At 41.5% G+C, this 17048-nt stretch overlaps 1 protein-coding gene across 1 annotated transcript; it reads right to left on the bottom strand.

The window, feature by feature from the left end:
• Positions 1-4814: 4814 nt before the first annotated feature.
• On the bottom strand, positions 4815-14724 carry LOC124136618 (protocadherin Fat 4-like). Its single transcript, XM_046502600.2, has 11 exons — positions 13965-14724; positions 13092-13407; positions 12785-12900; positions 10645-12690; positions 10420-10542; positions 7633-10258; positions 7238-7487; positions 6122-7100; positions 5428-5755; positions 5105-5253; positions 4815-5011 (listed from the first exon to the last, which is right to left on the bottom strand). The coding sequence occupies exons 1-11, from the start codon at positions 14722-14724 to the stop codon at positions 4815-4817; spliced, it is 7890 nt and encodes a 2629-aa protein (XP_046358556.2).
• Positions 14725-17048: the final 2324 nt, after the last annotated feature.

Here is a 17048-nt window from a genome sequence, read left to right as displayed (position 1 = left end):
CGTCATCTAACACAAAACACACAACCTGTGGCTTTATGGCGATTTAATTTTATTTTATCACAGACGTTGCTATAACAAACAATGTGGACGGCAGTTAAGAGATAGATTCATACAAACAAAATTACAAACAAGAAATTTCCTGTACAAAGTAATAACACCTATCACATAAAACACACGACACAATGTTGATTGAATTTTAAGCCTGAAGTCAACATTCAAAATTACATCTAATATATTATAGGATAAATATCTATAACATTTTCTTTGTTTGTTGTTCAACGCCTATGTGACTGCGGGTATATTTAGAACCCACGAGAGGAACATAATTAAAAAAAATCGTTGAAGGTCAATCAAAACGGGCGCTAATCTTTAAAAGGAAACAACATTAAATGACACCGTGCACCCAATCAAATGCATATGTTCAAGTGTTGTAAATTAACAATGGCGTCAGCGCTTTGAGCTGAGAGGGATACATCATGAACGGAATCAATACTCTGTTAGTTATCAGTATTCCGTATTACAATGGTGTAGAAAATGAAATGATATATCACAAATCTTCAAAGGAAGACATTACCACGGTGTCACATTCCTCACAATACGAGCTGAGGTTCAGTCAGTCAAACAAACATACTATTAACTTAAAAGGGAATGTGTACACTGGGGTGAGCATTATAGTGGAGTAGAGTAGATGAGTCAATATCACAGTCAAGATAACAGTATATAATACTTGAAAGAATATTTCTATCAATATATATTATTTCAATGGTGTCCTTTCATCTTCTGCAACTAATATTAGTGTCTCGGAGTTAAAAGAATCTTACGGGCATCTTGCTGCCAAGACCTAAGACAACTGTGTGATGATGGCCAAGAACGCACTTCGTCAAGGTGGTCAAATAATTTCCGATTTAATTCACCATAATGTTTTTTAATCATCCTGGCATAAGTTGTTACTGGGTTTTATTGTAGATAGTGGAGTTTACAATACAGTGACAGGAAATAGTAAACTTTGTCACCTCATTCCGTCCAACGCAATTAACATCATGTCTGCATCAAGGAGATCTCACATGGTGGTTAAGGCAGAACCTTTTTCAACACTGTGGCGAACAACGGCACCCCAAGACTCATCTCTCTAGCTACGGATACATTGTGTTGACGATACTTCGAGGTTCTATTGCTTTTACTCCGTTATATAATATTTTTTCATGAATCATTTCAAGCAAGAGCGCCGTCGTCTGAAGTAAATATCTACAATATGGAAACTGGCAACATATGATTCCAGAATGAGGTTCATCATCGTTGAAACATAGAACAGTATCAGTATTTCTGTGTACGAGAGCATGAATGTGATCGCACCAAACTGATGTGACATACAGAAAATCACCTCTAACCAATGAAAGACCGAGTTTGTGAGTGAGATAGAGGAGTGGGGCTTCCCCTAGACGTTGCTGTCCCTGTTTACTACAACTTTGCCCTCCGGCGTCGTCATCCAACGTCTCTCATTGGTGCGAGTGTTGTACTCGTACACCTTGTCTGTCACTGAGGAGACAAAAGGAGCTGGTTAGTTAACCATGATAGCTATGGCCCTCTAAAAACGCGGTATTGGTAACAAATTGGAAGTTACGACGAAATATGTGTTCCATATAAAATCTGCATGATCCAAACGAGGTACTTGGCAGCGTTCATTCAGGAAGAAAAGAATAATACATACACATTGTAGTTTGTACGTTTTCTTTACACCTGGGTACTGAATACAACATGTATAAGCATCATTTTAAATACGAAACTAAAACAAACCATACATGAAAAGTAAACCTAATAAACGCCCAACTGACGTAACGTTATCAATTTGTAACGTCATAAACGATGAATGACGTTATCGAAAATGCAAAAATGTTTCGCGAGGGTAAGGAATTACACTTCATCCTTGAATAGTATCACTCAAGGCCAAATTGCGATGGTTTGTACATGGCAGGCGTGCATTTTCTTTAATAGGAGAATGAACACAATTTGTGAAGAAGGCTTTTGGTATTCAACTGTACATATCACGGTTGAACAACAATTAATACTTGTAAATAGATATATTCCCCGTGGGGATTCCGTGTTAGAGTAGGTCCCCAGCAACATATGCCGGAGGCAAAATGCGACTTAATGGATCGGGTGGTCAGACTCAGTGATTTGTTTGATGGCTGTTATCGTATCCTGGCTGCGTGGATCGATGCTAATAATATGAATCACTGGATTGTCTGGTCCAGACTCGACTATTTACAACCCGCTGTCATATAGCTGGAATATTGTTGAGTGCAACAAACATGCATAGACACATACACAGACTCATATCCACCTACCCGGGTCCACAGCTGTTCCATCAAAGTGCCTGTTGCGGATGGGGTACCCATCAATCTCATTTGATGTGATGATAATGGAGCGAGGTGTACGAGGGGGCGTTGCGCTCCTACGCCCCTTCTTCCTATCAGGGGCTCCCCAGAAGTCATCAGACACAAAGCTCTGTACTCGTGGCTAAAACATGAATGAAACACTGAATCCTAAATTTCTCGATTTTGAGTTATATTAAAAACATAAGGAAGATATTTTATGGATGTCAACTTATTTATTATAAGGAAACACAACGTTACGGAGTATATGCTTACTCCGTCATCAGGTGAATAAATGCTATGTGTCTTATGTACATGTAAGGGCAATAGAAGTACTACGATAACAAAAGGTGAAAAAACTAACAAGGGAGGCCAAAAGATAATTGCCGCTGAAAGGTAAAAACATAACTGATAATTTCCAACATTCGAACATTAGCTCAGTTGAAATATTATTCAGTATTAATTGTAAGTAAACTACCCAGGGCCAAGATCTTCGCGCTACAATTATCGTAAGCCTATGCTAACCTGTGGGAGTTACGATTGCCTCAACGCTAAGATCGTTAAGAGGACCAGAGGCGCAGCACTGGGTACTTTAGTAATGTAGCACTGTAGTGTTACGTAGCGTGTGTAGCTTGATATGCCCTGGTATAACCAGGCAGGTTATCCATGAAAACACTCTACCTTTAGTGGTATTGGAATCGTCAACACAGCTGGAGGAGGATGTTTCTTGGGATCTTTAAGGTCAAGGTCAGGAACAACGGCTGAAACAGTCGGCCATGTATGTTTAACATAACACGCTTAAACTAAGCACACATGCATGCAACTGCAATACTGGAATTTTATAAAATAAAAAAATGTTCATAGTAATGTTGTAAAGTAAAGCCTCCGTCGTGACATACCTGCACTATGGCTTATAACTATCCCTCTTTCACGTACATGTTTAAGGACCAACGCAATTCCCAACATTGTCTACAATGCATGCATCAAATACTCACACTGATGTGTTCATGGTAAAATAATGATTGAAATGCAAAAACCGACTTCTCAATTTCAACTAGTACACCATGTCCTTCGTATACACCGGACAGTGACCTTGGCGTAACAGTAATTTCTTTTATTCTTTCATTGTTGTGTTTAAAGTTACAGATGTGTAAGTTGAATGTCAACTGTGATAATATCCTACAGAGACAAGTAATGCGAAAATATAAATTACTCGCTTACCTTTGCTAACGAGAGTAGTTCTTACTCCAGGTCGTTTCTCGACAATTAAGCTGCGAGTTGGTGTGATAGGTCTATGAAAAGAAACACACATGAAACTATCAGTAATATATATTTAAGATTTGACTTTCTCTTTGTGTGAGTTCCTTAGAGTATTTTTTTATCACAAGCTTTTGCCTCAAAGGATGTAGGTCTAGGTCAATACACAATTGTATTAAGTACACGTGACTTCATGTTTACTCTGACAGCCATGCATCAACCAGCTGTGTCGCAGAATAAAGTAGTTCCTCAAAAATAGAGGTGACATGAGCGTATGTATGCACAACTTGCTCTTCAGAAAAATCTGACACAACACATGTATTGAAATAACATCACCATCAACTACCTCAGTAAGTCAGTCACAATGACAGAGCATCGTTATACATTTACAGCAAGTACGACCCATGAAGATCCGCGTGACAATAGGTCTTCAGCAACCAATGATTGCAGTAAAAGGCGATTATGCTTGTCGGAAGAGGCGACTAACGGGATCGGGTGGTCAGGCTTGCTGACTTGGTTGATACATATCATCGTATCCCAAATTTGTGGATCGATGCTCATGACGTAAATCGCTGGACCGCCGTCATATAGCTGGAATATTGCTGAGTGTGGCTTTTAACAACAAACAAACAAGACGTCAAAATGGCCGACACGATAGACGTGACGGGAGATATTTCGGAAGTTGTTAATGAACCTTCGGTGGTTACATGTCAGTCGTCATTGATCAATTTGCCGATCTATGAAAAGTGATCAAAGATGTGTCAAACTGACACTTAGGTAAATTCATAGATTGCTGTCACTGTCGAGTCGATACTACAGTAGTTTGGATGTGCATTTCTAGGATTGGTCGTAGTGAGGATATTCGTGAACGATCATGCAGTCAAACTCTCTGACGTTTCTTAAGCTAAGTTCAAGATCAAAGGGTCTTCAATGATCAGAAACAAATTTCTTCTATATGTATTTGTGCAAGGAAATGTGGAAATAATCCGTCAGTGTTTACGTCATTTCAAGAACACGGTCTTGTGCAAAACATCTGAACACGTGAACGTCAATGTCGCAATCGTGTGACCGAACTCTCGTCCAATGGAAAATCCGTATATCGCGTAAAGTTCAAATTAAAATATTATTTCCATGTGACCTTCGTATGAGTATTTATAAGATTGATCTGGAAAAATACACTGAATTTCAATTTCGTGTTAAAATAAGCAACCTTCTCTTCTTCCTCCACCAGAGGAGAGCGAAGATAGTGATGGCGATGAGGACGACGGTCAGGAGGCAGGCGAGGGTGATGAAGACGATGCCGACTGTTGTCTGATACCAGGGGGTGACAGTCTCCGTGTAGGGGCTGGCGTTCTGGATCACAAAGTAGTCCCAAGCTGACCCTGTATCAGAAGTCAATAGAGTATTGAAGTTAGTTTGGCAAGCCTACGCACACATGTACTATATTTATGCAAATGCTTTGAACATTAGCTCACCTTGCAGTGCTGAGGATGGAGTCCCTGACGGGTCGGACGCTACGACACTGGTGACAGCACTGGAAGTCAGGAAAGTCTTGCCCTGGGACAGGTTGCTTGACGACTCAGTTGTGTTGTCCGCAACAACAACAAGGTTGACATTTACTGGACTGAAACATATAATTAGTTTATCAAGGTATAGCATGATCAATCAAATAACCATGGCTACTGTTGTCATAAAGGAATTAAAGACACCCTGGTCTTTCTACTGAATCAAATAATCATAACTTGAAATACCGAAGAGATATTGAGAAGATGAAATTGGCAAAATTGACTCTGGTAACCTTGAGGCCAGGAGTCGCCTTCTTGTTGGTGCTGCTACTGCCGTCTCCCCCGATCGCTCTGTGATGCACCAGACCCGTACAAGACAAGATGGGTATTTGGATGACATGACAGTCTTGAATTGGGACACAAACTGATCCTTTCTAAGGAGGAAATCGGCTTTGCTTATGCCAAGTTTGATGATGACGGCCACTGTGTTGGGGTCGAATGTGTCCACACGAATTGATGCTGCAGGGCTGGTGGTTCTCGAAGAAACACCACCGTCCTTCCCTGAGGCTTCCAGTACATACTTTGTGTTCACTGACACTGGGGTCTGTAGCGTCACAGCACCTTGAAATACATGTAATGAAATATGAATATCACCTGCACATACATGGGTAACATTGCTAGTTCTCTTCATTGGTTGCCCCGACCTAGTTAGTGTTGTGTAGCATTGTACATGTATGGAAAGTGTTGTGTAACATTGTACATGTATGGAAAGTGTAGTTTAACATTGTACCGGTATGGTTAGTGTAGTGTAACCAATGTAAGTGCAGTGGTGGACGGAAATTCATCTTACTTGAGACTAATACATAAGAGTTTCAAATACAATTATCTGAAACGAACATGCTTGGGTTCATATATAGACTATATAGTGTGGACCTTAATTAGTCATATCATCTTAATGAATGCCCAAATACTAGTATATGAGAATACCTGAACTGGAACCAACAGCAAAGAAAAATCCATAAGGATTCTGGGAAAAGTAGTAGGACACTTGACCATTTGGTCCGGAATCAGCATCAGTCGCCGTCAGGGTCAAAATAGTGTTGTCACAGGAGCCTGTGTAGGCGATCTCAGCGTTGTAGAAGGTTGTGCTGAAGACAGGGGTATTGTCATTTTCATCGATGACTGTGATGTAAACCATAGCTGAGGCTGTCAGTGGAACTGTCCCATTGTCAACAGCTAAAATGGTCACATTGAATTCCACATCAACCTCCCTGTCCATAACAGACTTGACACTGACAATACCTGAATTGGAATCAACTGCCAAGAATAGATCACCTCTGACCCCTTCAGGAGTTGAAGTGTCGATTGACAGAGTTATGGCACCATTGTGGGCATCTGCATCAGTGACTGTAACGGTTAATATGCTCGTTCCCGCAGCCGTATTTTCATTAACGGATCCAGTATACTGTGTGGGGTTGAAGACGGGTGGGTTGTCATTCAAGTCATCAATCACGATCGTCACATTGACGTCTCCAGTTAACTGTGGAGTGCCTCCATCTTTAGCACGACATCTCAAACTGTATGTGTCAATAGTTTCTCGGTCCAGATTCCCTGCTGTAGTGATCACTCCTGATGAAAGGTCAAGGTTGAAATGGGATGCTTCACCAGTCCAGAAGACAACAATCTCGTACGTCAAGGCTGCATTTGTTAGACTGTCTAGGTCTGTAGCTAGTATTGTGCCAACTGATGACCCCAACGGAACGTTTTCAGCTATGTTGAAGGTGTATGGTGATGTGTTGAAGATTGGATTGTTGTCATTCACATCATCTATTACTATCGTGGTGGTAACAGAAGCAGTCAGTGGAGGTGTACCCTTGTCAGTTACATGGATGACGTGGTTGTAGGACGCGGTTCTCTCCCTGTCCAGTGAATTCACCACTTGAACAATACCACTCCCAATTTCTATCTGAAAATTTCAAATTCAAATAGCAATAGATGATGTCACATTTTATGTCATGTTATGTCATTTTAGGGTCACAGTTTAATATATCAGAAATCGAGTTTTTAGATAGTATGCTGCCAACAGATACCAAGATGACAAACCTTGAAATCTCCATCAGTGTTTCCAGACACAATAGAGTACACAAGTTCAGCATTCACACCACTATCTATGTCAGAGGCTGCAATAGTGAACACAATGGTTCCAGGGCTGATGTCCTCACTCAGATTAGTGGAGTAGCTTCCTGTTATGTCCGGTGTGTTATCGTTGATATCTAGGAGGTTGAGTGTCACAAGTGCCGTTCCCGTATTGGCTGGTGATCCTTGGTCGATGGCAAAGATCGTTAAATTATGACTGAAACATAACAAGAACACATAGATGTATGTTGCCTTTCATTGTAACAATATGCTTTAGATTGTAATTGCTATCCAATCACAAATATCATAAATATATCAAATTAAATGTGGTAAACAGTAAGTGTATTTAAAGAAGAATGTACCTCGGAATGGTTTCTCTGTCTAACACAGCCTTTGTTGATATTTGCCCAGATCCTGGGTTGACATCGAAGTAGGGATCTGTGAGACTGTAGGTGAAGACGTTGTTATTGTTAGCAGAAGAGTCAGCATCTGTGGCATAGACAGTCGTGACGCTAGTTCCCACAGTAACGTCTTCTGACACACTCTGAGCGAAGAAGTCAGGCAGGAAGGTAGGAGCATTATCATTAAGATCAACTACTGTTACCTTGACGACTCCAACAGTAGACAGAGGTGGCGTTCCACCATCGATTGCTTGCAGAATTAGGAAGAAAACAGTATTTGTCTCATAATCAATATCTTTTGTTGTTGTAATAATACCACTAGAGGAGTCTATTGCAAAATATGCCAGTCCATCTCCAGATGTTATTGAGTATGTGACTTGTCCATTTGCCCCTGAGTCTTTGTCAATCGCTGTAACCGTTTCTACTGTCTGGCCAATGGCTACATTTTCATCCAAGAGAGGAGTATATATTGATTTAGCAAATACTGGATATTCATCATTTTCATCCTGAAGTACAATTTCAAGCCAGAATGACCCAGTCAAGCCACCTTTGTCTTGTGCTTCAACAGTAATATTGTGAGTGTTGGGAGGTGTGTCGTAATCTAGAACAGACGATGTATACAGTTCTCCTAACAGTGGACTGCAGAAGAATAGTGTTGGGATATTTCCATTTGTGATACTCCATGAGAATTCACCATCGGTCCCTGCATCACCGTCTACTGCGCTTGCATTGTAGAAGTTGGTTCCCACTGGAATGAGTTCGCTCACAGTAATGCTGTCATTAGGGACAGCAGGGATTGGAGGAAATTCATTTTCTGATAGTACGTTTATTATAATTCTGCCACTTGAAGACAGTAATGGGGTTCCACTATCAGAAACCTGTATGACAAGATCATACATTGTCAAAGTCTCAAAGTCTAAAGTTTTTCCTGTATCCAATAAAAGTTCGTTTGCAACAAATTTGAAGGCGCTTCCTGTATTTCCTGAAATGATGGAGTACACAGGTGTTGCGTTTGGGACATCATCATCATCTCGCGAAGTCACAATGACGAGTGTAGATCCACTTGGTGCTGTCTCAAGGACATCTTTGAGGTAGACTACTGGTACAAACACAGGAATGTTATCATTCACATCATCCACTGTTATACTGAGATCCACTTCAGAACTACGCTCATTACCTGAACCAGCATAGTCGTCAGTAGCGCGGATTTTCAAAGTGTATGAGGCCATGCTTTCTCTGTCTAAATTACCTACAGTCTTGATTTCACCGGTTCCTTCATCAATTGTATAATGGCCAAGGCTATTACCAGTTGTAATAGAATACCTCACTGTCCCATGAAGTAAACCATTATCAGTATCTGTAGCTGTTACTGTGTACACAAGCGTTCCTATGGAGACATCTTCCCGAATAGCCACAGGAGTAACCGCAGAAAATACAGGGGCAGCTTCATTTATAGGAGTTACATCTAAACTTACAGGAACAGTGATAACTCTTGCAGTACCCCCTTGGTCAGATACTTGAATTTCCAAGCTATAGGAAGTCTTTGTTTCATAATCGAGCAAAGCAAATATGGTGACCACCCCAGAAGCAGCATCGATGGTAAACTTGCCATCCCCATTGCCTGTTGTGATACTGTAAGCAAGGGTAGGGGTAGAAGAATCAGCATCAGAACATGTTAGACTGCTTACAGTTGTTCCAATACTGGAATCTTCTGGTAATGTGTTGATATAGTTGGAAGGAACACAGACCGGGTCATTGTCATTAACGTCGAGGACTAAAACTGTCAGTTGAGTCGTTGCTGTGCGACTTCCAGCTCCTGTTCCATCAGCTACTTCTATTGTCAAGGAATATGTGTCTGTAGTTTCTCTGTCAAGAGCTGCCTGAAGAACAACTGTCCCTGATGTTGGATCAATCCAAAACTTGTTATCTGTGTTTCCTAGAGTTATGCTGAATGATAGAACAGAATTAGACACATCATTATCGTTTGCATTTATGTCCTTAATAGTAGTTCCTAAAGGTGTGTCCTCACTGAATGACTCGGAGTAGGGTCCAGGTGGCGCAAAGACCGGGTCATGTTCATTGACATCCGATACTGTGACTGTTACAATGGCATCGGTAGTGAGGGTTCCATCTGAAGCTTGTACTGTAAGGCTGAACACACTCAGTGTTTCTGCATCAAGTCCTGCATTCACTGTCACCTCTCCTGATGTAGACCCAACAGCAAACACGCTCCCGGTGTTGCCTGCTGTGATTGTGTATACAACATTATTGTTAGGAGGATCATCAGCATCTGGACAGGACACAGTGCTAACGGACGTGGCTGGGGTAGCATCTTCTGGTACACTGCCTGTGTATACAGATGAGGTGCAAAGAGGAAAGTTGTCATTGACATCAGTTATTGTAATCGAAACAGTTGATGTTCCAGTAAGGCTTGTAGGGGTTCCTTTATCCTGAGCCTTGACTTCCAAAACATATGAAGATAAAGACTCCCTGTCAAGGGATGCCTGGACAGACACAACTCCTGTCACAGAGTCCACAGTGAAGTGGCCCAGTGAATTGCCAGAAGAAATTAAATAAACTACATCTCCTGAAAACAAAACAAAAAAACATGAGAGAGTAATGGATTGATAATTCTCAATTCAATATATCTGAAGCTGTCATCAAACGAAACAATATTTGAGATGGAACATAACATTTTGGTAAGATTCTGATTGCAGGTTTTATTTTATCTTGCTTGTTGCCATGTACCATTTGAACCCGCATCTGTATCTGTTGCTGCTACTGTCACAACAGCTGATCCAGGGGTAGCATCTTCAGCTATGCTGGGCGTGTAGGGGTTCTGGCCAAATGCTGGAGTGTTGTCATTCTCGTCTATAAAGAAAGAAAAGAAGTATTTACTTGTTCCTCACTTAATTGTACGATAAACGATCTACCCTCTATTTACAATGCAGTTTTTATGGTAAAACCACCTACCTGTGATACTGACAAAGACGTGGATGACTGTAGAGAGTGGTGTGGCTCCACCATCAGTAACCGTAACATTCAGAAGGTATGAAGCAGTTGTCTCTCTATCAAAGGATGCTGCTGCAGCAACAGAAACCAATCCTGTAGAAGCACCCAGGTCAAACAGGTTCCCTGGATCCCCTGCAATTTTGGCGTAACTGAGGGCATTGTTTGGTGCGTTTATATCCGAGTCTGAACACGCGATTTGCTGAACTGACGTTGTTGGTCCTGTTGATTCAGTTATGGCAGTGGAGTAGTATGCCTGAGTGCAAGATGGTGCTACATCATTCACATCAGTCACTGATACAGTTAGGATATAGGTACCACTCAGTGTTGATGGATTAGTGCCAGCATCCGTTGCCTGAATTGTAACAGTGTATGATAACACAGATTCGGCATCGAGGACGTCACTAACTCTCACAATGCCAGTTGATGAGTCAACCACAAACTTCCCAAGTGATCCCGATATGATGCTGTAGGTTACTTGTCCATCTAGTCCAGAATCAGTGTCTGTAGCATCAAGATCTATAACAACATGTCCCAGTACACTGTTCTCAGGAACAATTTCTGTGCTTGATGCCGGGGTGAATGTTGGAGAATTTTCATTGATAGGATTGACACCTATGGACACTATGACGTCACTAGTCAGGCCCCCGCCATCAGTAGCCCTCACTGTGAGAGTAAAGAGTTGGGTCGTCTCAAAGTCCAAGCCAGTATTGTCAGTAACTGTGATAACACCTGCTGCGATGCTAAAAACAGTGTCAGTGTTGCCACTCTCAATGGAATAGGTAATTGTTCCAAAGCCTAAATCGTCCGCATCTGTTGCAGTTACAGTCGTCACAGTCGTCCCTATAGCTGTGTTCTCATCTACGTTTGTTGTATATGATGATGGATTAAACACTGGCAGGTTATCATTGACATCTGTTATAGTGAGTGTCAAAGTCTCACATGTGGATTTGATTGCATCAACTGTGCCTGAATCAGTGGCACATACATCAACAGTCACAGTTGGATTGGTTTCTCTGTCTTGTTGAACCTTCAGAGTTATTACTCCTGTGGCAGCTCCTATGAGTAGATTGGTTGTGTCTGTCAGGGAATATGTAACCGTATTTGCAGTGTCAGCATCAGTTGCAGCCACAGTAAGTATAGTAAATCCTACCACTTCCGATTCTGCCATGGAAGGGTTGAACGGCGTTCCAAGGAATACTGGAGCAGCCTCATTGACGTCTGTCACTGACACAATCACTGTAGCTGATGTGCTTAGCGCAGGGACAGCACCATCTTCAACTCTTATTATGATGGAGTGCGAAGTTGCAGTTTCATAATCCAAGCCTGTTGTAGTGACAGCACCACTCGTATCAACAGAAAATGAACCACTTCCAGCAACAGCATTCACGGATTCAATTATGTAGGAAAGTGTTCCACTTGCACCTGTATCCAAATCGGTACATGACAAAGTAGCCACATTACCAGTATGGTCTTCTCTTTGAATAACAGTCGTGGAACTTGGGGAGCATGATGGCGTGTTATTGTTGTCGTCAACTACGTTGATTGTAACAGTAACGTCTGTACTTCTAGGTGGTGTTCCACTATCAGTTGCTGTCACAGTAAGAGAGTGTGTACTGGCAGTTGCATAGTTCAGATTATCTTTTAAGGTTAGAGCTCCATCGGATGCTAGGGCAAATGTGGCATGAGCTGTCATTGTGTACGTAAGATCGCCATCTGTGCCACTATCTGCATCATTTGCAAGAATCTGATGTATGAGAGTTCCAATGGCTGTGCTTTCGGGTACCGACTTGATGATAGTTGTTGGTGTAAATACTGGATTATGCTCATTCACATTAGTGACTGTTATTGACACAATTGTGGTGGCAGACTTGGATTGTGCATCACCGGCTCTGTCGACTGCCTTTACTGTTAATGAGTGGGACACAGCTGTCTCAAAGTCCAACAGTTTGGCTGTTTTGATCTCTCCATTGCTGGCATCGATTGTGAAGTCACTGTTTGTATTACCACCTGTAACAAATGGAGTGGTGTGTTCAGACAATGTTTCCAATAGAATATCAGCATGAGACACACTTAGTATTACTTTTGCTCACACTTCACATACCGATGATTGAGTATGTTATTTGTCCATTTCCTCCTGTTGCAGGGTCATCTATGTCAGTTGCAGCAACGGTGACCACCACACTAGCTCCAACAGCATCCGTCTCAGACACACTGCCACTATTGAGAAGAAAGATAAAATGTATCTAGATATCATTGTAAATGTATTGAATTCCATCCATTCATCCAAAAAATACGCTATTGTATCAGATAATAGTTTTGCTAGAGTTCAACCTGAAGTTGTGTCATTGACATGGCATCTACTAGGTGCTATTCGTGTATAATGAAGAGGAAGATAGGTGTTGCAGTACCTGTAGGACCCAGAGCCAAACACAGGAGTGTTGTCATTTTCATCAGTGACAGTCAAACTGACAGTGGCTGTTACTGTCGTAGTTCCGTCTGTTGCTGAAACTAGAAGGTCGTGAGTCGCATCCGTCTCTCTGTCCAATGATGACACTAGCGTGATAAAGCCTGAAGTTGAGTCTAATGCAAACAAAGGGTAGGATGCTACAAAGGCAAATGTGATTTGTCCATCTGCTGTGGCAGCTGAGTCTGCATCTGTTGCTGTAACTTGTGCTATTGTGGAGGCCAGTAACAGATTCTCACTGTGAAAAACTGGATATATCACTGAAAGTAAAATAAACAAAATATGTTGTGAAATGTGGAAAAGGCTGAAACAGAATGCTGAATCATGCCAGATACTATTCCATGAGTATGTTTCTTTCAATTCGCTCGTATCTCTGTACCGTGAAAGACCCCGAGTATAGCTACACAAAGGGATGTATCATTGCACAACGTCCATCCTTTACAGTCATTATAAATATTATAGACACTTTATAATTTGGAGATTGTGGGTTCGAATCCCAGTTCTCCCCAATTATGTTTCTAGGTTTGTCAGCATAATACGCGTGCTCGTGGGTTTCACCGAAGGGTAAACGTCTGAGACCTGCACCTCTTCGGGCTTTCCTCCCACATTTAGCTGACACGCCGTGATATAACTGGAATAATCTTAAAAGTGGCTTAAGCCCAACTTACTCACTCACTCACTACAATTTGGAGATACGACTTTGTCTTTGAAGTATTGTACTATTTATGTGTCATCAGGAGGAGTAAATTGTGATAATTACATTTTGTTTTAAGGATCCACTTACATGAAATTCAATGGTATATTTGAGATTTCTTACCTGGTGAAAATACTGGCGGAGCTTCATTAACGTTTCCAACGTGTATTGTTCCAGGGATGGATACACTATTTGCAGAGTCGGATACTGTCACAATAACATTATATGTTGTCACCCCAGCATCATAGTCAAGTGGTAACTTTAACTGAAGAATATTTGAACTCATTTCAAACTTGGTCGTATCTCCAGTTGACAAAGTGTATGATACAGTTCCAGTGGTGTCATCATCAGTACAAGTGAATGTGTTGACACCAAATCCAGCACTCTCAGCTTCACTGACTGTCACAACAAAAGAATTCTGAGAGCAGGATGGTGTATTGTCGTTGACGTCTGTGATTGTTACAGTAAGCGTAACTGTGGCAGTTCCAGTGTCTCCACTTTCCTTGGCTTTGATGACAAGATCATACGAGGCTTTTGTTTCTCTGTCCAGGTTAGCAACAGTTGTCACTCGTCCTGTACTTGAATCTATGGTAAACTGATTATTGAGGTCACCACCCTGAATAGAATAAACAGGGCTTCCAAAAACGTTATTTCCATCAGGGTCTGTGGCTACAACGTCAGCAACAGAGATCCCAATGGTGCTGTCTTCAGGAACGGTGGAGGAAAATGTTCCAGAAAATGTAGGTGGGCCATCGTTAACATTGATGACGTTTATGTTAACTGTGACTGTTGTTGATTGTACAGGGCTGCCGGCATCAGAGACAGTGATTGTCAAAGTATGACCAGTGTTTGCCTTGTAATCGACAGCATCTGAAGTAAACATTATGAACCCTCAGATGACCTATGATAATTTAGGTAATATATAACAGCATACATACAGGTGGTGGCATCCGTTGGGATACAACAGCTCACTGTTGTGTCCAAAAGGTGGATCTTAATCAAGGATTAATTAATACTGGTACAATTACTTACACCATCATAGAGAAGCTCTTAACAGCTCTGGTCTCTTTGGCGTTTGGCTTTCCTTTTTGCTGAAACCTGGTTAATTTTTTATGACTATGGAGGGGGTTTTGTCACTTAAATTTATTGCACATTATGATGGCATGCCAGCTTATGACTGAAATACCGTACAAAGCTGTATTTAAACTAACACTCACTGACCTATTAATATGTGTTATCAGGCTTCACTTACTTTCTATTGTTACAACTCCTGCTGTTACTCCAAAGTGGGACCCTGGACTCTGCACAAGAGTGTAGGTCAGTGATGTCCCATCTTCAACATCTGAGCATCCCAAACTTGCAATAAGTGTTGTGGGGAATGTAGCTGAAATTGCAGAATTCAGAAACAATCAATTATTGTGGGCATGGATTATACAGTCTGAGGAATACATATGATCATCTTCTTCGAAAGGAATTTCTGGAAGGTAAAATGGACATCAACTGACGTTTTGGTGTGCCGGCACCTTTAAAAAGCATGCTCTTACCGACATTCTCTGCCACATTCTGTGACCAGCTGGATTGAGAGCAGGAGGGAATGTTGTCGTTGGTGTCTGTCACACTAACTGTTACTGTGCCAGTGCCCTACGAGAAAGGTAATAGTGGCAAGTGAATACGTATCTTGCAAATGGACAGATAAACATTTTATAAAAACGGTCAGATGTTATGGGATCTACGTGTGCATCCTACATGATACTTGCCTGAAGTCCACCTCCATCTGTAGCTGTGAGGGTGAGGAGATAGAACTTGGTGCCAGCAGGGAGGGAGTCATAGTCCACGCTGGAGGCCAGGGTGATGACGGCAGAAGACTGGTCTATGCTGAACAGGGACAGTCCTCCTTGAGTCACTGAATATATTTAAGAGAAAAGATGTCATCATACACATCTTGTGGTTTTCCTCCAGTAACCTATTTGGTCGCTGTTCATGTAAAGGTAAATAAAACTAAATTGTATAACTGTAACAACGACATGTGAATCACTAACCCTACATACAGTTTAAATGGAAGTAAGTGTATGGACAGACTCTGTGTCAAACCAATGGTCTCATGACAGATTTTGTTTGTCCAGACAAGTCAATATTGGAAGCAATTACAAGCACTAACAATGAAAAGTTATACACATTTCTACTGACACAAACATGACAAATATACACCTAAACTCACATATACGCCAATAACCATTTGTGATTGTATGGCAAAATATCACTGGACATACAGTGGATTGAGCTGCTCACCTGTGCTGATAGCATACGTTGTGACAGCATGGGGTGCGTAGTCGGAATCTGCAGCAGTGTAGGTGTGGACTGTAGTTCCAGGAGGGTCACTCTCAGATACAGACACTGCAGGGAAAGGCGTTGCAAAAGTTGGCGTGGCTTCATTTACAGCTCCCACATCTACGTAAACAGTGACAGCCCTGGTGTTGGTCACATCACTGACTCGGATCTGTAGGGTGTATGACGTAGTGGCGGAATCGTAGTCCACAGCTGGAAAACATGCCACAATGTACACCGACAGACAGTACAGTATTATTTTATAAACAGAAAGACCACAATGCCACATTTCCTAAAACAAATCCAGCTGAATGTATTTGTAATTACATTTACTCCTCTTTTACTTTTAAATCTACAAGGCCTCCTCGAAGGTTATCAGTTGAATAAGGAGAATAACAACTTACTTGCTGCCAACGTTAAAGCACCACTGCCTGCGTCCAGTGTAAATTTTCCATCAGTGTTCCCTGATATGATCACATAGGACAGGACGTCACTTGTGTCGGCATCAGTGCAAGCCAGTGTGGATACCTAAAAAACACCAAGGTGGACGCATAACAAACATATCAAACTACACTGAGAATCACACATTGCTACAAAATGTACCCGGAATTATTTCCGTTCCTGTGTATGTTACGGTTTATGCATTGCATGACTTGTCAAGTCAAAGATACATTGTCCAGTTTACAGAGGTGTGGATGTCCCTGTACATGAAGTTGACATGTCTCTTCCAACCCAACCCAACCCAGTCTTTGCACTGGTACAATAATAAGCATCCATGTATAATGAGTTAAGGTGAAATTGGTATTGATACTGATCACTGGGTTGTCTGATCTGTCGTTTGGCAGGTGTATTTCTGGGCACCAAAGAAAAAGGTTACTTTGT

Source organism: Haliotis rufescens, unplaced genomic scaffold (assembly GCF_023055435.1).
Source record: "Haliotis rufescens isolate VD_foot unplaced genomic scaffold, xgHalRufe1.0.p SCAF_16, whole genome shotgun sequence".
Lineage (NCBI taxonomy): Eukaryota > Metazoa > Mollusca > Gastropoda > Lepetellida > Haliotidae > Haliotis > Haliotis rufescens.
This window is presented reverse-complemented; position numbering and strand designations above follow the sequence as displayed.